Source organism: Sycon ciliatum, chromosome 2 (genome assembly GCF_964019385.1).
Source record: "Sycon ciliatum chromosome 2, ocSycCili1.1, whole genome shotgun sequence".
In the NCBI taxonomy this organism is placed as follows: domain Eukaryota; kingdom Metazoa; phylum Porifera; class Calcarea; order Leucosolenida; family Sycettidae; genus Sycon; species Sycon ciliatum.
In genome coordinates this window covers 29,216,392-29,239,284 of record NC_088644.1, presented here as the reverse complement: position 1 = coordinate 29,239,284, position 22,893 = coordinate 29,216,392, and the positions used below count along the sequence as shown (strand labels likewise).

Below are 22,893 nucleotides of genomic sequence, written 5' to 3'. Positions count from 1 at the left end.
ACACAAGATCGTAAAAAGCACCGACTGGTGAGCAAAGTTATGAAATGTTTGATCGACCTGAGTGGATCTGAGTAGAACCAGTGCGTGGTGCGCAAGCGCACAAGAACTGGGACATCAGACAGGTTTTCGTGGCACATCCTTGGGGTGAAAGGGTTAAAGACCGTTTCATAGCGGCACTGATTACTGGAAATCTGAACGTAAGCGTTACAAGGATAATGCGTCCTGCCGCTTCATACCTTAAAGAGAGGTGATGACAAGACATGCTCTTCCATCAGGACTCCAAATTCACAACTCAGTTCACTGCATGATAATACTGATTCAGTGATTCTTATGCAGTAAATTTGTGAATTTGCAATGAATTCACTAATGCCTACTCAGACTAATTTCTTTGTGCTCAGTTGCTCCTGAAATCTCAGCTGGATCAAGATTTGTGGCATTAGCCGAAGGATCGTCTTCTTCGTCACTAAGCTGCACTTCATACGGAAATCCTAGGCCAAACATACAATGGTTACATAGCGGTATACAACTTCCACAGACTCAAATCCATACAATACTGACCTATCCTGGACATGGAACATCCCCATCATCTTATACCAGCACACTAACTTTAACTAATGTGAGTTATGCTGACCATGGAGAATACACATGTGTAGCTAATGTAAACAAGACTGGATTTGAAAACAGCAGACAAGTGATCAGTACAGCCAATGCAACCACAACACTAACTGTCTACAGTAAGTTTTTCATTGTTTAACCTGAAAACTTTGATACGTTTTTTTCCGTGGAGGAAACCCTGTACAAATACATTGTATGCTTTGCCAGCTGCTGAAGCCAAGACCGCCAGGAATGTTGTGTTTGTGATGTGATTTGTAAAAGATCCTTGAATTTGCACAATAATTAGGAAAAGGTGACATGACTAGTTAACTGAGTATTCCAGTGGTTGTTTCTTGGTTATTTGTGACTCCACTTTGTTTTGATAAAGAAAGGTAAAGGACAAAATGTTACGAGTTATGACAAACTGTCCACCAACGTAACCAGATCTTATACAGTCAGCAAGTGCGACTAAATGGCACAAAACTGACAAGGAGTACTGAGACATTCGGCGACCTGACACCTACCTCCAACACTTCTCCAAGGTGCAACCAACAACCTTCCAACTTGGAAGGCTCAGGTTCGGAAAGGTCCAAGCGGGGAAGGAAGGCGCAACGAAGAAGAGGATGAGCTACGCATCACGGCAACAAAGAATGCCGAAAGTTACTGGATGATGACGAAACTAGTAAGACTATTGGACAGACCGGCCTTACTACAATTCGACGACGCAAAGCAACAGACCACCCAACTTGGGACGCTCAAGTTTATGTAATAAAACAAAGAAGAGGAAACTAAGCGAAGACGAATTGTGACAAACCGAAACGCCAACATCCTACTGAACTCCAATTTCATGTATGATGGACTATTTATGTACTTGTACAATAATAAGTAGTTCCACACGACGTACGTTTCGCCGTATAGGTCATGGCGGCTCATCAGGTGTGCAAATTTAAAACTCGGATGGTGAGCCAATATAGTTATGATAAAGAAAGGTAAAGGACAAAATGTTACGAATTATGACAAACTGTCCACCAACGTAACCAGCTCTTATACAGTCAGCAAGTGCGACTAAATGGCACAAAACTGAAAAGGAGTACTGAGACATTCGGCGACCTGACACCTAGCTCCAACACTTCTCCAAGGCGCAAACCAACAACCTTCCAACTTGGAAACTTTCGGCATTCTTTGTTGCCGTGATGCGGAGCTCATGCTCTTCTTCATTGCGCTTTCCTTCCCCTCTTGGACCTTTACCAGCCTGAGCCTTCCTGAGCCTTGCTCACTGAGTGCTGCTATACTGACAGAGGGTGGAGTGGAAGTTTTGGTCCGGCCGCTGAGCTCGTTTATTGTCTTCCAAGTGAGGCGTGCATTTGCCTGACTCCGTGTGAGAAAATTCTTGTAGTACTGGGCCCTGAGGCGTCGGGACATTCGCATCGGCCCGTGCTGATGTGAATACAGTTCGCAGATCCATGTCAGTCGGCGAGGTGCTGCGTTGCGAAGTAGAATAGCGTCGTGGAGGGCAGGTAATTTCCAAGGACAGGGCGTGCGGCAGAAAGATTTAGGCCGATACGTTCGGACAGGAGCGTGCTCGTCCAAAACGGAAACAATCTTGTTAGTCCAAGAATACCACATGGCATCCACAGTCTGAGGGGTTGAAATTCTCCAGGTCACAATGATGCAAGTCATGAGCGAATCGGTTCATATCGATCCTTGCTAGGTAACAACCACACTTGACAGCAGGAGGTTCCACAGTGCACTTGAAAGGTAGGTCAATTACGACCGCAAAGTGGTCGCTGATGGTACAAGGGAGAACCGTGCAGGAGGTTATCGCTCCATCCACAGCTAGGGCGAGATCCAGTGTTGTTCTGCGGCCGTGGGGGGGGGGGGGGGGCAATGCGGGTAGTATCCTGCACCTTGTTGCTGATATTGAACTGGTCGCAGAAGTGATGTAAATTGTCGAGCTGAGGGGCTTGGCGCCGGCTTACGTCGACATTGAAGTCGCCCGTTAAAATCAGCGGGGACGATGGCATTGACACCGCTGCTGTGTCAACTGCGTTGGACAAGTCCTGCCAAAACTGTACTGGCGTGCCTGGAGGTCGATACACTCCTCCTAGGAGAATCCGGTTTCGATGACTTCTGATCTCCAGTAGCAAAAGTTCTATGTTGGTGTGGTTACCCACCACTCGTGCTTGAAAGCGATTGTGGACATAGGCTGCTAGGCCACCTCCATGACTGGGAACGATCCCTCCGGACAAGTGCATGGTTAGGTATGCTGAGCAAGCTGTCTGCGGTAGAGCTAGATAGAAAGGTTTCCGCCAGTATCATGATGTCAATGTTTTGAGATAGTATGAAATCCTCAACTTATGCTTTTTATTAAGAAGGTGGCACGCATTGAGGAACCCTACTCTAAGATTAAGACTAAGGCCATTGTTGCTGTTCGATAAAGAGGCTAAATTAGGGGGGGGGGTGCGGTCTAGGATTGAATGGGATTGCATTAGGGTTTAGTGAGATGTCGGCATTCATGATGTGGCTGAAGCTGAAGCTATCTTATCCAAGGCGAATCTCCACTCTCGTGCACGCACCTCCGCTGGCCAGAAGTCTTCCTGCAGGGCTTTGTCGATTTGATCTGCTGGGATCACGACATGTGCGTACGCCAGTCCGAAGTACCGGGATTCTGACACACTGCACTTCATGACTGGCAGGTCTTTTTTCTCGCACCAACCTACTATGGAATCAGCACTACATCCCATGTGGACATTGCCAAGGTGAATTGCGCGGCATTTTATCCGAGGGGCTCCACGAAAACTTGCAGCAGCTTTAGGTTTGTGCTGATAATACGAGGTGACAGTGGACTGGCCTGGCTTGTGTGCTACGTCACGGCTGGCAGTGGTAGTCCTATTTGCCAACATGCGTGCAGGGTTTCAGATTTTAGCAACAAAATTATCCATCGACGTGCTGGTCTTGGCCTGCGTTGGTAGTGTTGCCCAAAACACATAGCCAGCAAAGATTGAGGATCAGACACTGAACATGAATTTGTAATGTGGAAATTTGTTGCGTTTTCTGGACGCATTCTAAGGCCATCTGTTCCTCGGATCGCTTGAAGGGGGGAATGTTCAACTTCACGCCATGTGGCATCAAGTGGTCCTGGATGTCAAATCCTTGGTCTGCCATAATCAAAGTCCCATAGCCAGCTACTGGCAGAAGATTTAACAAGTGGCTTCTGATTGTGAGCTCGTGGCCACTGATGGATTCCGTAAGTAATTTGGAGGTTAACGCCACACCACCATCTGGGGTCATATGGATGAGGCTTTTCAAAGTAGTATGCATCTTATATGAGCTGTAGAGTTGTGACTGTGCAGACAGACTGGAAGCGGTACTACATTTCAGCACTGTAGCATCTACATGTATGATTATGCTATCGCAACTGAACTAGACGCAATAATTATTATCGAAGAACATTCTCGAATACCCGGGTGATGCACGAATTTTGATTGTGCTCACTTCCGTTAATCGTTTTTCTTTGTAATTTTCCATTCATTTTTTGCTTTAATTAATATTTGCTTTGTTTTCCTAGCTTACTATTACCGTGGCTGGCTCAACGCCCTTGTCTCAGGGGATTCTGTCCCTGCATTAGCTATGCTTGTCACATGCTATGAGATTGTGTCTAATAATAATAATAATAATAATAATAATACGAAGTAGTGGTTGCGACTTCGGCGATGACTTGTAAGAAAGGGTTTGCTCCCCACACCGGAGCTCGCGCTATTCCGCCGACTTTACTTGACACTTGACTGACTCACGAGGTGTTTGTCGCGCTGGAAGCGGAGCGTCTCTGTAAGTTTGTATCCCTGGTGATGTTTGTGCCTGGAGAGCACTATATAAGTGGTGCTCTTCAGGCACAATCTTCCTCAGCCTACTCAAGCTCAACTGATGAGGGGTGAATTCCCCGAAACACTGTGTATTGAGCAGGGAGTGGTGCTTTCTTGCAGGTTTGCCGAGTCGAAGGTTCGATGGACTTCTCGTGTGCTCTGGATAGCAGTCGTGAGTCAGTCAAGTGTCAAGTAAAGTCGGCGGAATAGCGCGAGCTCCGGTGTGGGGAGAAAACCCTTTCTTAATAATAATAATAATAATAATTTCAAATAATAATAATAATATTGACTGGTTTGAGGGAAAGAGACAAACGGGAAAAGTCTGAAGAAAAAATTGACTGTCACCACCAGGACTCGAACTAGGGACCCTCGCTTGTAGCCAGCGATGCTCTAACCACTGAGCTATGGTGTAGTCGTCATCCCAGCAGAGGCCGTTCAACATTTTCTTCAGACTTCGTAACTCACACTTCCTGTGAATCCACACAGGCGGGTGGGACGCAGCCCTCACTGTAACCCACACACCTCACGTACAAACTAGCACGCGGTAAGCCCCAAGTCATAAAATATTAACTGGTTTGAGGGAAAGAGACAAACGGGAAAAGTCTGAAGAAAAAATTGACTGTCACCACCAGGGCTCGAACTAGGGACCCTCGCTTGTAGCCAGCGATGCTCTAACCACTGAGCTATGGTGTAGTCGTCATCCCAGCAGAGGCCATAATAATAATAATAAATAACTCCCCTCTTTTTTGGGGATTCTTTGTACTTCGTCTTTTTTGTTTTTTCTTGTTTCCTTTGTTTTTTGTAGGACAGATTTTTGGTGTACTGATTTCGGTTGTTGTTGTGTCTGACTCTATTCCCAATATCTAATTCTGTGGTTGGTTTTCCAACTCATTGGGTTGTAGTTTCCATCATGAGTTTGATTCCATCGTGAGTTTGATTCCATCGTGAGTTTTGATTCTATTTGCTATTTTTCGTTCCATTTTTGAGCTCACATTATTATTGTTGTTATTATTATGTGTGGATTCACAGGAAGTGTGAGTTACGAAGTCTGAAGAGAATGTTGAACAGTCTCTGCTGGGATGACGACTACACCATAGCTCAGTGGTTAGAGCATCGCTAGCTACAAGCGAGGGTCCCTGGTTCGAGTCCTGGTGGTGACAGTCAATTTTTTCTTCAGACTTTTCCCGTTTGTCTCTTTCCCTCAAACTAGTGAAGATGTTATGACTTGGGGCTTCGTGCGTGCTAGAGTGTACGTGAAGTGTGTGGGTACAGTGAGGGCTGCGTCCCACCCGCCTGTGTGGATTCACAGGAAGTGTGAGTTACGAAGTCTGAAGAGAATGTTGAACAGTCTCTGCTGGGATGACGACTACACCATAGCTCAGTGGTTAGAGCATCGCTAGCTACAAGCGAGGGTCCCTGGTTCGAGTCCTGGTGGTGACAGTCAATTTTTTCTTCAGACTTTTCCCGTTTGTCTCTTTCCCTCAAACTAGTGAAGAAGTTATTATTATTATTATTTTATAAAAAAATAATAATAATAATAATACAAAAAATGTATTATCTACGCATGCATCTACGCAAGAGTCACCACCAGCCAATTAGGACATGTGTTAAAGTATTGAACGTTTTCGTTCCCTTTTGTCAAAATACTACAGGGAATGATCGAAATAAGCTAAAAGACTATAACTATAAGGAAAAGAAGTTCAGAAGTTCTACCTACCCTAAGCAAAAGTAATTTAATCTATTTCTTTCAATGCCGAAAGTGTGAAAATCGGTACGTAGGTAGAACCTTTCAGCACCTGGGCGCACGGATTCGTCAACATGTACCGTTGAATCTTGTCCCTGTAGCTGCACGTGGTTCTCGGCCTCGGCGTGGTCGTCCACCGAAGTGTCCAGTGCAGTCTGTGTCTGAGGTGGACTTGTCCTAATCCGCTGTGGATACGCTTGCCGACCCCTCCTCCTTTTCGTCGGGCGCAGGGCTGGAGCCAACCCAAACAACAGTCAACAAGAAGAAGAGACCGATACGGAAACCTCCGAAACTGACATCTGGACAATCGAGCCCCGGACGAGTCACCAGAAGCCAATTGAGGAGACGAATTGATGACGAATCAAAAGAACCAATACTGGAAGTGACAACAACGGTTAAGGTGGCAGACTACCCAAAAATTCGCTGAAAAATCGAATTTGTAAATTCATCTTGAGTGCTTTGTCAGTTGAAAGAGCATGAATAGCTGCAAATTCTCTGAAAATTGTGTCCCTATCTGACCAGCCGTTCAAGAGTTATGGCCGAAAATGTGCCCTTGCAAGGAAAGATTTTTTTGTTGCATGCTGTCATTTGTTGGCAGCACTGTATTTGAATGTGAGCAGACCGTGCGCAACTTGTCGTATTATGGAAACACGCGAAAGTGTGCAGAATTTTGCCCCAAGTCCAAAAAAGTCCAAAAAATCACGTTAAAAAACCACGTATTGGGCTGCACGGCTTTTGCCAGCACCCTCGTGACGTTGCAGATATGTGGCTTGATTATTGTAGTTGACGTTGATTTAGTGACTTTGGCAAGTTTGAGTCGTGTCAAGAAGTCAGGTAGGATTCAGTACTAGGCAGTAGTGAAACGTGAGTGGCAGTCTTTGCCGGTTTCTGAGGGCATCCTGGATTTGGTGTGCAGCGCTGTCGAAATGGCTTGCTGTGGAGGTCCCAGCACTGGATGTTGTATCAAAGGTACGACCTCGTAGCACGTGCTAAACCTAAAAAAATTCAAAAATTGACTTGGGTCTGTGGGAGTCCGTGAGACAACGCCCACTCGTTCCGTTGTGACAGATTCCAGGGCCACGTTGAGGGGCCCTACCCCACCACCCATGGCTGCTTCTGGACTTGTTTTAGGTTTGGGTCCCGCGCACGGACAGAATGGGCACGAAAATGTGAAAAAAATGTAAATGCATTTGTTTGGCTCCTGGGTGGCTCGCACACCGTGGCAGTATGCCGGAAATTTCAGTTTTTCGGGCCTGGAAAGCCTGTCAGTGAGGCGCAAGAACTTGTAAATCATGTCCTGAGGGCCAGCATAGTGGCAGGAGTGTGTGGTCAAAATTTCACTCAAATCCACTGAGAAACACCAAAGTTACGGTCAATTGAATGCCATATGAAATTTATGGGTAGGCTGCCCCCTTAAGGTGGCAGACTACCCAAAAATTCGCTGAAAAATCGAATTTGTAAATTCATATTGAGTGCTACGTCAGTTGAAAGAGCATGAATAGCTGCAAATTCTCTGAAAATTGTGTCCCTATCTGACCAGCCGTTCAAGAGTTATGGCCGAAGATGTGCCCTTGCAAGGAAAGATTTTTTTGTTGCATGCTGTCATTTGTTGGCAGCACTGTATTTGAATGTGAGCAGACCGTGCGCAACTTGTCGTATTATGGAAACACGCGAAAGTGTGCAGAATTTTGCCCCAAGTCCAAAAAAGTCCAAAAAATCACGTTAAAAAACCACGTATTGGGCTGCACGGCGGCGGGCAAAGCCCGCCGCCGTGCAGCAGGACTTTTGCCAGCACCCTCGTGACGTTGCAGATATGTGGCTTGATTATTGTAGTTGACGTTGATTTAGTGACTTTGGCAAGTTTGAGTCGTGTCAAGAAGTCAGGTAGGATTCAGTACTAGGCAGTAGTGAAACGTGAGTGGCAGTCTTTGCCGGTTTCTGAGGGCATCCTGGATTTGGTGTGCAGCGCTGTCGAAATGGCTTGCTGTGGAGGTCCCAGCACTGGATGTTGTATCAAAGGTACGACCTCGTAGCACGTGCTAAACCTAAAAAAATTCAAAAATTGACTTGGGTCAGTGGGAGTCCGTGAGACAACCAGGGGCGGATCCAGACCCCAAAGCTGACGGGTGCGAGGATGAAACTTACATATTTTCTTTTGCAGTAGTAAACCAAAGACATAGTATGTTATGTGTGTTACTGTATAATATCATAATTACACATAGCACCAAGATGAGTAGTATGATTAGTTACACATTGAATGTCAAAATTTACAAGTAATTTACGACTGCTACCGGTATGATTCTCAGTCAGACACAGATTATGCTAGGTACATGCTATATACACAATGTCAACTCCAGTCAGAATTGTGTCCGATGTGTCCTACATCTCCGCTCAGCATGCACGGAAACGGAGTCGGAACAAGCAGTGAGAATTTGAAAGAAGCTAACACGACAACTGAAACATGCAACGTCAAAAGTAAAGAACTTCGAAGTGAGTTTGTTGCCGGTGAAAAAGTAACAGTTAGTTCCAAAAAAGTTCTATTCCAAATGTGCAGCCCCGGCGCGTTGACGTGCACAACGAGCAGTTGAGCACGTGTCCAGAACGATCATGTGATTGCACACAAATCATCCGCGCAGCGAGCCTGGGCCTGGCCTGGGCTGACCCTTTTTTTTTTGGGGGGGGGGGGAAATCCTGACGGGTTCATTTGCACCCTTCGCACCCCCCTGGATCCGCCCCTGACAACGCCCACTCGTTCCGTTGTGACAGATTCCAGGGCCACGCTGAGGGGCCCTACCCCACCACCCATGGCTGCTTCTGGACTTGTTTTAGGTTTGGGTCCCGCGCACGGACAGAATGGGCACGAAAATGTGAAAAAAATGTAAATGCATTTGTTTGGCTCCTGGGTGGCTCGCACACCGTGGCACTATGCCGGAAATTTCAGTTTTTCGGGCCTGGAAAGCCTGTCAGTGAGGCGCAAGAACTTGTAAATCATGTCCTGAGGGCCAGCATAGTGGCAGGAGTGTGTGGTTAAAATTTCACTCAAATCCACTGAGAAACACCAAAGTTACGGTCAATTGAATGCCATATGAAATTTATGGGTAGGCTGCCCCCTTAATGTGAAGAAACGAGGTAGACCACGGAAGCAGGACAGACTGGACGTGGAGCAGCACACTGATCTCGACCGAGGCAATCGGAATTGCAGGGACGCAGGGCGTAATGGGAGAGATTCGCAAGCGGCAGGATCGGAGGTGACAACGGCCAAGTCGTCGGGTCAGGGAAACGGTACCTCGGCAATCAAGTGTCACCTGTCGGGCAGTGCTAGTTGTCGTGAGTGGTATTCCGATGATGTAAACTCTGTTTTGTCGCGTGGTAGGTCTTTGTCACATCTTGCCGTGTTGGAAGCTTTGTACATACGTAAGTTAGACCCTGAGCTTTGTGTTCAGAAGGAGAATGTGTTGTCTTTGCAGTTGTTTGGCACTGTTCGTCGTGAAGGTGCGAAATAGATCCCTTGATCTCTTGATATTTCTCTCTTTTTCTTGTCAATCGACGAGGAGACAATAGTCGTAAAATGGCAATAAATAAGATAAATTGTGCACTCATAACAACAGCAAAAATGAAGAAAGTCAAGTTCCATAAAGTTTTCTTGTGACTGTCATCAGTGGAACGCTGTCACATAAAAATGTAATAACGAAAGAAAACGTATCACTCACACTCTTCAAGTAATACACACGCACCATTACATTCATTCACACAGTATCACATTCATCTGCCACTACCTTTCTCACATACACTATATTCACACATTGCAAAGGTGCAAACTTCGCTTTTTGTACTTGTTAGCTGCTGTATTTCTACCTGAAACCATATTAGTTACATGTATTATAAGTGTGTGTTTTAGTTATTACATTTTTATGTGACGGCGTTCCACTGATGACAGTCACAAGAAAACGTTATGGAACTTGACTTTCTTCATTTTTGCTGTTGTTATGAGTGCACAATTTATCTTTTTTATTGCCATTTTTCTTGTCACTACGTTTTTGTCACTTATTGGATTTGCATGCTGTTTTCTTGATTCTTCACATCCATTTTTTCGTGTCACTTCTACACATAATTGGAGTGATATATTTCTGAACTTCTTTTCCTTATAGTTGTAGTCTTTTAGCTTATTTCCATCATTCCCTGTAGTATTTTGACAAGAAGGGAACGAAAACGTTCAATACTTTGACACATGTCCTAATTGGCTGATGGTGACTCTTGCGTAGATGCATGCGTAGATAATACATTTTTTGTAATATTTTCTGCCTCCGTCCTACTTAATAATAATAACAATTATGTAAATAGGCGTCGAGGCGACAGTAGTTTTAGAATTGGGATCAACAGAACGAGCTGAACCGACATTTAACAAAGGCTTTTATTGTGTTGCTATTTCTAACACCTTTCTAATTACAGTACTTAACTTCAGTTTCTTTGGTTGTATCCTTAGTTCCGTATTTTTCCCACTGATGATAGGAACAAGAAAATCGATTCTGGGTTTTCAATAATATTTTTGTTATAAAATACACAGTAAATACATGTCAAACAAGTAACGTAGTTGCGTGATGTCTGCGGCCTTCATCCTATTCATAGCTATATTAAAATTATTATCTCCACATAGATTATTTGAATAATAATAATAATAATAATGAATGTTGTAGAATGCAGCTTTTTGAAAACATCCAGCAATCGTTCTGACACTTGGGAAGGACGCGCCAAGATTGGTATCATTCCAAGTCGGAGGTACATCATAGAGTTGACCATTGTTGTGATTATACAATTCACAGTCCCAGTTTGGTATCGAATACAGATCAGCCAGCACTCGTATGTCTGTGCGGTGGCGAAGATGAACCATGAAAAAGTTCTCTCTCCATGCCACTTTTCCGGGAATCGGCATCCACTGGTTTTCTGCGAAAAGAAATACGCTCTTATATTCCAGGTGAAGAAATTGAAGACATGCATCAAACGCAGCAAGTGAAGTAAAACCAGTGTAGTACTGAATGTCAGAGTCTTTAAGCTGACAAACGCCTTTAGTGTCTACAACAAAATGGGAAAACTCCAATACTTGCTAACGCACCTTTATGTGGACATGGCCATCGTCACAGATACAAAGCTCTCCCCGGAGAAAGCCAACCAAGCAGAGGTAACTATCCCAGGTTGCTACCCACCTATACGTCGGTACAGCACAGTGCGGAGGTGTAGCCATCTGGCTGAAGATTGGTATCCCCTATAAAGAACTTAATATCAACACTGCGGACCACGAGGTCCTATGGGTCAGCATCACCACCTAGACAGGAACACGAATGGCAGTATGTGCAGCTTACCGGCCTGGAACCTGCCCCGACCATGATACGACTATGGTCACACAGCTAGAATCTGATGTTGACATTGCCTGCCAGTCTTGCTGCCACATTGTCCTGGCAGGCGATTTTAATGTCAATAACCATGAATGGCTTGGTAGCAGCCGCACAACAGCAGCCGGAGAAGCCACCGAAGACCTGTGCTATATCCACAACCTTGAGCAGCATGTGTCAGGGCCAATCGAGGCGGGAACACCCTTGACTTAGTCATGTCGGATGTCCCCGGTGACGTTAAAACCACCATGTACCCACCCCTTGGTCGATCAGGCCATGCAGTAATCACCACCGACTTCCAGCTAACTCCATCCCATGATATGCCAGCCACCCAGACCGTTTTGCGTTACCAACGTGCTGGTTTGCCTCGGCTCACAGCCTTCTACCGAGCAACCACGTGGAACGAACTGATCCCTGATGATCCTGACTTCTCGTGCAGTAATGTAACTTAAAATATTTTTGAGGGCATGGGACGGTTCATCCCAACGAAAGTCCTGAAAACAAGCAAGGCCACTGGACCTGACTCAATACCTGCCAGGGTCCTGAAGATCTGCGCCGAACTGTTACCTCTCTGACTTTCCCGGCTATTTGCCCTGTGCTTCCGCAATGGCTATCAACCTGAAACCTGGAAAACTTGCAAATGTTGTGCCTGTTTACAAAAAAGGGTCAATGTCCAATCCCAAGAATTACCGACCAATTTCCCTGTTGCCTGTCATTTCCAAATGCATGGAGTCGATAATCAACCGTGGTCTGTCCAACTTCCTGGAGAAGAAATCTATCCTGTGGTCGCGGCAATGTGGCTTCCGTGCCGGACTTGGCACATCAGATCTTCTGATTGCACTCCAGCATGAGTTGCACCAGACAGCTGCCCAGGGAGCCTTGTCAGGGTGCTCGCAATGAACATCGCAGGGCCTTTGACAAGGTCAGACCCAGGAGTCCTTCACAAGGTAGAGCAATACGGTGTCAAAGGGTTCCTGCTCTGTTGTCTGCAGAGTTCTCTCACTAGCCGCAAGATCAAAGTTGTCGTAGGTGGCCAAGCCTCTACTACCGGTGACATCCAGTCAGGGGTCCCGCAGGGCAGCATCCTCGGCCCAACGCTGTTTCTAATCTACATCAACGATGCAGAGGACCACCTACCTGAAGAGGCTAAACTCGCAGTACTGTATATCATGTAAATTTCGGTGGGTCAAAATTTCGGTGAAAACTTGCACTGGACCATTCGGTGTCATCATAAATTCTGTGTAGAAAGCAAGAAGAAAAAGAAAAACGATTTCAGGTGGGACTTGAAGCCGCGACTTTGAGATCGCGATCTGAGCAAAAAGTGGTAAAGTTATGATCCCGTCGCAGGGTCTCGCGCGCGTGAGATCTCATGATCATCTAGAGTCGTAAATGTACTACTCCCGCTTCGAAGTTTCCTCGTGCCGTGGTCAAAGTAATTTTTCACTTCACTGAATCTGTCAGCGATCAATTGTAGCGAGTGTTTTTTCCTCTTCCTTTCACCATGTCGCTGGTTTCCTGGTTGTCTAAGAAGAATCCTAAGCTGGTAGGGAAGTTTGAGAAACCCAAATTACCTGGACTTCCTGATCCCAATAATGCTGCCACACCAACTGATGGGAGTTCCTGTGAGGCAGCAAATGGGCAAATTGAGAAAGTTGTTAGAACTGCTGAAACTGCCACCAGCAAACGACGTCCATACGCGCGTTACTCACCTGAGGAGCGTTTGGATATAGCAAGGTATGCTTCCCTGCATGGATTGGCTGCAGCATCCAGGCATTTCTCTAAGAAGTACGGCAAAAATGTGACTTACACAACTATCCAAAGTATACTGGCACAGTACAAGAGCAAACTTGGGAAAGTCTCAGGTCCAGCTCGTCTTGAGTCGCTTCCTCATGCACCAAGAGGCAGACCTACCGTGCTACCCAACGATATTGATGATCTTGTTTGTCGTCATTTGCAGGCAATTCAATCAGCCGGAGGTGTTGTAAGCCGTCGCATCACAATTGCTACAGCCAATCGGGTATTGTTCGTGCGCAGCGTCCGTCACTCCTGATAGAGCATGGTGGGTATTCAAACTTCACTGTTGGCTGGGCCAACTCCATCAACAGGAGGATCAACTTTACAAAACGAAAAGCGACAAAGGCGGCCAAGAAATTGCCGGAGAATTTCCTTGGCCTGCAGGAGGATTTCTTGCAGCGGGTGAAGGACACGGTTCTTGAACACCAGATTCCAGTTGACTTGATAGTAAACTTTGACGAGACTGCCAATGGTGCAGAGCTCGCAATGGACGATGGCCGAAAAGGGTCGAAGGACGTGCCTTTGCTAGGCATCAACGATAAACGCCAAATCACTGCTGTAATCGCATGTACACCGACTGGTACATTGCTGCCTCCTCAGCTCATTTACCAAGGTACTACGACTCGGTGTCACCCCCTGCTCATGTCAGATTTCCTGATGGTTGGGACATTTGGCCGAATCTCATTGGTCTACAGCGGATACCGTGAAGCGCTTCATTTCGACAATTTTGAAGCCGCATGCCGATTTAGTTATCCAGCGGGAAGGTCTCCAAGAATCTCAGCGTGGCCTGGTGATTTTGGATGTTTATGCCGCCCATCGTACGCCTGGTGTCCTGGAGGAGTTCCAGAAGAACGGATTTGAGGTTGTGTTTGTGCCAGCCAACTGTACCAGTGAGCTCCAGCCGCTGGACCTCAGCTTGAACGGTCCCCTGAAGGAAAAGTGCAAGCATGGGTTTTCACTGTGGTACTCAGAGGAAATCTGTGACCACATCAATTAACGGCAGGAACAGGGTGAGGAAATATCAGCTGCAGTGGCATTTCGGCCAGACCTTCGACTTTCATTGATTAAGCCGCTGCATTGTCGCTGGGTGATGGATACGTTTGCAGAGGTATCGTCTCAACCTCAGCTCATTCGACAAGGCTGGGAATCTTGCGGCATCACAGGCATGCTGGTGAAACTGACCAGCGGCAGCAGTGAAGCAGCTGTAGTCGACACAAGTAGCAGTGCTGCTCGTTGTGATCCGCATGTTCGAGATAGCATGTTGGCAGCATACAACCCGGACAGCCCTCTGGTGAAGGAGTTTTACTTAGAGCCAATACTGTGTCAATCAAGGATTGATTGGGGTACTGGCAGTCATGCCTGTACCATTATTGCATCCCTCTGTGCACGCTCAGCAGCGATGAAAAGCATTCCCTGTTTTGATGAACTGACCAGCTTTCCAACACTTGCACTGCAAGAGTGCTTCGTTAAGGAAATCAGGGAAGGAAATTAGCTGTACGACAAGGAATTTGCACCATCCGGCAGTCCATTCCTCAGTGTGTACGATGTTGTTCAGGGATGCTCTTCTCTTAGTCTTGCCATTCCGTGTCACGGTGAAATTGGATTTGCCACGCTGGAGTCAGGCCTGAACAAAGTTGGTAATTTTCTTTCAAGCTGCACTGGTGCTAAGCAAGCCGTAGCAACTGCGAAAGGTCGATCTGTGGCTCTTGTGTTCTCTGCTGATAACAAGTGTGCCATTCTTGATAGCCATGCGCATGGTCGTCGCGCTGATCTTCTGGCACTGTGTCAAGATGCTGAGAGCGCCCTGAAATTCCTGTGCAATGCTATCTTTGGTGGTTTGTCGCTACAGCGTGGTGCTTCCATTACATTCTTGTCAGTGAAGTCAGCCTGAGCTTCGTGTGTCCCAGGGCTGTATCGATCGTGCCCACACTGGCTAGGCAATCTCAATTGTAGTAGCATGTGTTATCAACTGTTGTTTCTGTTCTGTCCCTCTTCTCTGCGGCTAGCCTTGCTTTTGGCTCAGCTGGTGCGGTGCTTGCTTGTTGCCATTTTCTTTGTAGTATTAGTGTACAATGCCGAGCAGCCAGTTATTGCTTTACTCACCGGGTTATAGTGTTTCAGTACAGTACTCAGCCGGTTGCTACTTACTCTATTCTGTGTCGGATTTTGTTCTTGACCTCGGTCCAGTTTACTGCTGCGTCACATGATGTGAAAGTGCCTGTTGCAGTTTATGTGTTTACTTCTATGGTGGTGTCAGTTTATAATGCACTTATCCTACATGTCGATAACTTGTGTTTTTGGTCATCGTGCATGTGTCATGCGTGCATAATTAAGTCCGTTGTTGCCTGTGGATGAGAGTCACCACAAAAATGCGAATCACCGAACTTAAAATGACACCGAAATTTTGCCGCGAATCACCCAACTTAAAATGACAACGAAATTTTGCCCAAAAAAGAATACAATTTTAGGTGTAACTTTAAATTAGGTAGATTTCGCCTTTCACCGAAATCACCTACAGTCCATTCAGAAAAAAATGAACTTCTAGCTTTTGGCCATAAATGGGTCAAACGTTGAGTTTTTTTAGAATTTTTTTCTGCAATCCCATATGGAATCCTCTTCCAATTATGTTTCTGAAGTTTTTTTGTCCAAAAAGCAAGCCATAGCAAGAATAGGATTTCGGCCAGGTTTTGCCCAAAAAGCACTGAATTGGGAAAAAACCATCAAAATCCAGGCCGTATGACCCCGCCTGCAACAGTGCATTCTGCGGTTCGAACCCCAGTTCAGGCACCCTTTTTGGACCCTTTTTCAAATTTCAAAGTTCGCAGCACTGCACTGTGTACGATGAAATCACGAAAAATCGCCAAATACGGGAGCTCGCCAGAGCCAGGACCCATCTTTTTATGAATGGACTGTAATTTAAAGTTTCACCGAACATTACATGATTTACAGTATTATGCCAACGGCACCATGGTATAATTATACCGTAAAGTCGCGGATAAAAGCCGGGTTTGCTTACAAGCACATCGCGGACAGAAGCCTGAAAATCAAACGGGTTAAATGCATAAGCCTGTCGCGCGTAGAAGCCTGGCTTCTATGCAAGCGCGGATCGGGTAGGTCAAGAGTGCATGCGCTATGTTTGGTGCATGGTGAAACTTCCGCCATACCAGCAGTCAGTGGTAGATCTATGCCTGTCGCGCATAGAAGCCTGCGCATACAAGCCTGGCAAAAATATCAGTGGTGCATATAAGCATGGTTTGCATAGAAGTCTGGTTTGCATTAAAGCCTGATGCAGAAAGCGGCTTATGTTCTTATAAGCCCGGCTTTTATCAGCGATGTTACGCTAAGTGTATCACAACCCGAGCCAATATCCCAGATGGAGTCATAACGCTTCAGCAGGCTGTTGACACACTTGCCGACTGGGGTACACTCTGGCGAATCAGGTTTGAGCCGACAAAGTCGCAAGCCCTCACAATCCCCCACGGAGGATCCCACCACCCAGTTCCCTCTATCACATCCCAGGGGATAGACGTACCTGGGGTGGATCAGCTCCGCCTCTTAGGAATAACATTTGAAAGCCAGCTGTGCTTCAAGCAGCACATACGGTCCCTCGCAATACGCGGTGCGCAACGACTTCGCGTCTTCCGCAAGGCTGCCAAGGCTCTCAACCTACGATGCCGTGCCGTAGTATACCGTGGGTTTGTTCGGCCGATCCTGGAGTATGGGATGCTGGTATGGATGAGCGCAGCACCCTCCACATTAGCCAAGCTCACAACCATCCGACGTAGGGCACTCCACGTCATCGGTGATGGCTGCTACCTGCCCGGCCTGGACATCCGTCGCTCTGTTGCTGCCCTCTGCTACCTGTTCAAGCTCCACCATCTGACTGGCCCGGCCATGATCACAGCCATCTTAACCCCGCCAGCTCCAGCCAGAGCCCGGGTGTGCACCCGAGCCAGCGTGAGCACAATTGCGAGCCACCATCGATCCGTTGCAGCTGACCAAGACTGTCCCAAATCAGTCTCGGAACAATGTCCTTCGGTCCTTCCCCCAATGTGTGATTGACACCTGGTATTGCCTTCCAGCCTCTATCCTTAGTGCTCGCCCCTCCCAGAAGTCGATGCATACCTTCAAAAGAAGGTCTAATGATGACCACTTGAGGCAGTCTGACTGGGACTGGGCAACCGACAGCCTCTAGTCTCCTCCGGGATTATGCCCCTGCTTCTCCCACCCCAAGCCTAACTGTCGCCAATAGTGAGTAGCCAATCTCCACTGCTACCCTATTGCACCCTTCATTTGACACTCTCCTTTCACTCCTATTATCTGTTCGGCTATTTTCTGTCGTGTTCCAAAATTAGATCCTCTCCTTCGTTCTAAATCTTCCATTTTCTCCCGTGCTTTTCCCCTCATTCTTGTGCTTCCCTCCATAATTTGGTGCACCTGCCATGTGAAAATGCCGAGACTTCTGGTCGGTTGAGCATGGCAAGCCCCACCAGCACCATCTCACCCCATGCTAGCCCAATGTGCCTGCCGATGAGTTGTGTATTTTGTAAAAAATAAAATAAAATAAAACACTGGTAGAGGCGGTCGAGAGCCCCTGGAGCCTGTGTTCGGGGCTTGCAGAATCATCAGTTGGTAGTACGAGGAGGTACACTGTAGTATCATCGGCGTACGTCCTCCGCTTAGTGCCGGTCGATGTCACAGACGTAAAGGAGGAAAAGCGTTGGGCCAAGTATGCTACCCTGTGGGACTCCAGCTGCGATTGCTAATAGTGTTGATGTTTGCCCGAGTATAACCACTTTGACCTGGCGATTCGAGAGATAGTTCGTGATCCACTGGAACAATTTCCCTCCAAGGCCGATTTGCGCTGCCTTGTGTATCACCTCTGCATGGGACACGCGGTCAAATGCACCGACGATATCCAGTGCTATCACCTGGTCATCGCCCCCAAGTTGAAGTGTATGTCTTGGCGGATGGAACGGGTGAGCAGTTGGGTTGAGTGAGGAGTTCACTGTCCTTCCTTGTCGGAAGGGGAAAATCGGGCATCAGACCAGAGCCTCCAGAGCCGAAATGTGACCTTGGAAGGCCAAACGTCTGCAGTTGTTGCAGTGCTGGCGTCTTCCGCATCCATTATCACGTGAGCGTAGACTGTGCCGAAGTACAGCGATTCCGAGAAACTGCATGATGAAATCACAACATTGCGATTTTTGCACCAGGTAACGATTGCTTCGCTCCAACATCCTAAAATTGTGTCGCCCACGTAATGCGCTCGATGTACAAACTACTTAGCACAACAGATGTTCAGACTTCTCTGGCCCTGTGTGGCGCGGTTTCTGGTACGCTTAAGTTGTAATTCGCCATGGAGGATCCATGTGTGGTTGCCTCTGCTGGATCAACTGTGCGGAAAAAGGTACGGCCAAGAGTCCACAACCCCAAGAGTGTGCAACTGGGGTCTGGCTGCTGTAGGCCCACTGCGCGTCGGAATCCCGACATTACGTCAACGGTCATGCCGCTGAGGCACAGTGGCCAAACCCCATTTCGGGGCACTTGGAACCACGGAGCAGTACAAGCGCAACGAACATGACCGTCATTTCTTGACGTAATGCTGTAAATCCGCCGCGCAGATCCATGTACACAGTCACACATTCTTGTGATCATGGACTCTTGGTAGGACATATCCAGAACCTTGCCGTGGAAGGTCTCAGTCTCCTTGTCCGTCCTGTGTTACCATGTGCTGCACGTGTGACTGTTCAATATCTGGTTTAGTTGGTTTACTCTTGCGCATAGCTTGTGCCCTATGGTTTACTTTTTTTTACATTTAACATATTTCCGTGTATGTCATTACTAACACCAAGCTCATGTGCCAACTGTGTAACTTTCGAATCAGGCTTGTATTCAAAACAGGCTTCTAAACGGAACCGGCATTAATTACAAGGCCCTACGGTAACTGTAGGCTGCAGTCTTCGGCTCATGTAGCTATTGTCACGTGACAATTATGTATCCACAAGTCCTTCAATACATCGAATGACTTGGGATAGGAATGAGTTTGCTCCCACACTGGAGCTCGCGCTATTCCCCCGGCTTGACTTGACACGACTGACTTACGACTGCCATCCAGAGCACACAAGAAGTCCATTGAACCTTCGACTCGGCAACCTGCAAGAAAGCACCACTCCCTGCTCAATACACAGTGTTTCGGGGAATTCACCCCTCATTAGTTGAACTTGAGTAGGCTGAGGAAGACAGTGGCTGAATAGCACCAATTATATAGTACTCTCCAGGAACAAACATCACTAGGGATACAAACTTACAGAGACACTTCGTTTCCAGCGCGACAAACACCTCGTGAACACCAGATAACAGCGTGAGTCAGTGTCACTCCTGGATGAGTCGAAGGTTCGATGGACTTCTCGTGTGCTCTGGATGGCAGTCCTGAGTCAATCAAGTGTCAAGTCAAGTCGGCGGAATAGCGCGTGCTCTGAACCCTTGTGATTCTCTAAAAGTCGGAAACGAACAACAGAACGGCACGCGGACAACTATGGACTTTTGACAGTATATTTCACTTGATCGAATATGTACAATTTCCTGGGAGACAAAAATGCAATAATACTCATAAAAAGGACACACTTCAGGCTCTTTACGAACATCTTGAAAGTTATTGGTTTCACAAGTATACTTTCAAGCCTTCTCATCAGGTGAAATACAGGCAAAGGAATATGAACAGGAATAGTGGACAGTAAGGAGTTGGTAAAACAGCGCAAAGAAGAAGATAGCTAAAGTAAACAGCAAAAGTGCATGACCTATACACATAGCAATAATGACAAAAAGGGGCAAGTGCGAGAAAACTCAATATGCGTGACATGTAGTGCGACAACAACAAAAACAAAAACAAAAACTTTCATGATGTTCGTAAAGAGCCTGGAGTGTGTCCTTTTTTATGAGTATTATGATCGAATGTAACTAACACTAAAACCAACAGGTAGTTATAGCGTGAAAATGACAGCGTATATCAGAAAAGCATACACGAGACCTACAACTAGACCTCAGAAAGGCCGGTTTGCGTTTTTTGGGCTCCGGTAGAAATGGTCGTTTAGGTCCGTATTTCACAGTATACTGATCGTAAAGCATTAGCAGACAACATGGAGGCAGGGTCTGACCCTGCAAGTGTTGCAACGACGGGTGACCAGAGCTTGGACGCATGGAGAGATGTTGCATCCGCCCACCTGAAGAGCTGGCCTGCTTCTCTCTCAGCTTTGAAACAAGTAAGCATTCATGACTATTTAGAAGCTCTAGAGGGTCACGGATATGAGGATGTTGTATCCATTCAACCGCTTAGCACAGGCAGAAAAAAGTCAGTGTCAGTCAGTGATGCGGTTTGAGTTTTTGGAGCTCCACCATCCAAGGCTTTTTGTTGTTGTATTCGAGCTGGTTCTCGCAAGAAAAGCCATGTCTGGGAGAGGTACGTATAGCCAGTCTGTACGGACCCCGAAAGCCGGTGACTCTGGAAGGCGGAAAGCCGAAAGTCCTCCCGATGATTTGAGGTCAAGTGGAAAGTCTGCTGCTGGCATCTCCGGTATCCCTAGGTATGTTTGTCCAACCAGTGCTATAGGTTCCACCTCTTCTGCCAAGGCAGCTGTGGCCCCGGATATACTCGCTGATTTTAAGGCGTGTATGTCGGAACTTTTGGACGAGAGACTGGCAGTATTGATATGCAATGTCGACAATTTGAGCAAAGAGGTGAAGGATCTCAAGGCGAGAGTGAACGAGTTGGAGCGCAAAAAGACAGAACTGGCCAGCACCGTACAACCCCTGACAGAGGATATGAGTACCCATACTCATTCTGCGGTGTCTAGCCACATGTCCCATGACATCGTGTTCACCGTACGCCAAGTGGTTGAGGAAGAGTGCATGCAACTGCAGATACGGGACAATGTCATTATTTCAGGCATAGAGGAGGACACTGAGGAGACGCTAGTGGATATGCTGGCATCACTTGTTCCGGAGATAGAGACATCAGCCTTCACTGCAGCAGACCGCCTCGGACGACCAGGCGGTAATCGACCAAGGCTGATCCGCGCCAAGATGACAGCCACCACCAAGGCCAAATTGATGGATGCGCGCTTTGGCTTGAAGCATGGTACGAACCCAGTTTACGTAAACCACGATCTGATCCTCCTACTGGCTTCAAAGATTTCTCTGACCGCTGCTTGCCTGTAAGCACAGTCTTTCATGCTTTGTCCGGCGTCCTTCCGAGCGAGGCAAGCAAATCTCGCTTTGCTTCCTCGTAGGTACTGCAGCCAAAACAGTTCCTTTTCACCATGCTACCCGATAGAGTTATACGCAATCGCAGCAGCCATTCGTTTTCGTCGAACTCGTTCTTGACACAGATGTCCTCGAGCAGGCCGAGATACGCATTCGAATCTTATATGCTGCATGGATGCAAATTCCGTTGCTCCGCATTAATCGGATTTTCAGAGCATGACTAAGCTGTTGTTTTCCAATAGTTTCCACGTATGGTAATTCCGAAGTAGTGGACAAAGTATGTCTGAGGATCTATCTAATGCCGACCTTGCCATCCTCGGCTTTGACTTACTTCGTGACCTGGCCAAGAAAAATGAAATTTCGTTCACCAGCAATATGAACCGTGCTTCCATGGTCCGCCTGCTTCGCCAACACGTGATCGGTAATGCAGGTCAGTCACATGTACATACTACTAGTAATAGTCAAGCAAGTCCTGGCATTGATGAGTTGGCCAAGACAGTGCAGGAACTAGTTCGCCAGATGTTCGCCACTGTAGACCTGAAAGCGGAAGTTGAGTCTCTCCGTTGCCAGCTAGCAGACGTTAGTTTAAAATCACAAACCCACGCACCTATCCCGCCCACACAACCTACTGGTATGCCTTTTGATCACCATGAACCTTCGTGTACTACTCAGTAGTAGTTCCCCATCCGATCCACAGCATTTGAATTCCACTGTAGCACCAGCCCCACGTTCACAGCAGCAGCGTTTGAATCCCAATGCACCCGTACAGTTTGAACAGAGGCTCACAAACCCTCGTCCGCTCTACAGCGCCCAACTGATGAGTCTGCCACACCGTAGTACTCCACCGCTATCATTCCATCGCCCAGGTGACCAGACACGCACATCGTACACGCACAGTTCAGTGACTTCAGTCACATCATACTTCCACAAGACAAAGAAGTCAACAAAGGGTCTCCTACGCGGTGGTTCCCGTGTAAGGTGCAAAGCGCTCCACATCAGCAACATGCTGAGGCAACAGCTAAGTGGTGCGCAAACAAAGATGTTCACATCATCAAAATGCTCTGTGGCTGAAACACGCTATTTTGGACTGGCTTATGCCCATGCTGTGATTCCTGAAGAGTACTTCACCACGGTCCAACATGATGATTTTTGGCCTGCTTCCGTAGGGATTCGCGAATGGCGCTTCTCCTCTGACATTGTAGGTAAATGAGCAGTACATGCATCCTAAATCCCAACGCTCTCCCCTTCACCC

At 47.0% G+C, this 22,893-nt stretch overlaps 1 protein-coding gene across 1 annotated transcript in view; it reads left to right on the top strand.

Annotated features, from left to right (window-relative positions):
• The window catches only part of LOC135809590 (leucine-rich repeats and immunoglobulin-like domains protein 3), a 58,106-nt gene that overhangs the window by 708 nt on the left and 34,505 nt on the right, over window positions 1-22,893 (top strand). Inside the window, exon 2 of the mRNA XM_065322973.1 lies at window positions 399-734. Within this exon, the coding sequence (XP_065179045.1) occupies window positions 399-734 (336 nt within the window). The remainder of the gene's footprint in view (window positions 1-398; window positions 735-22,893) is intronic.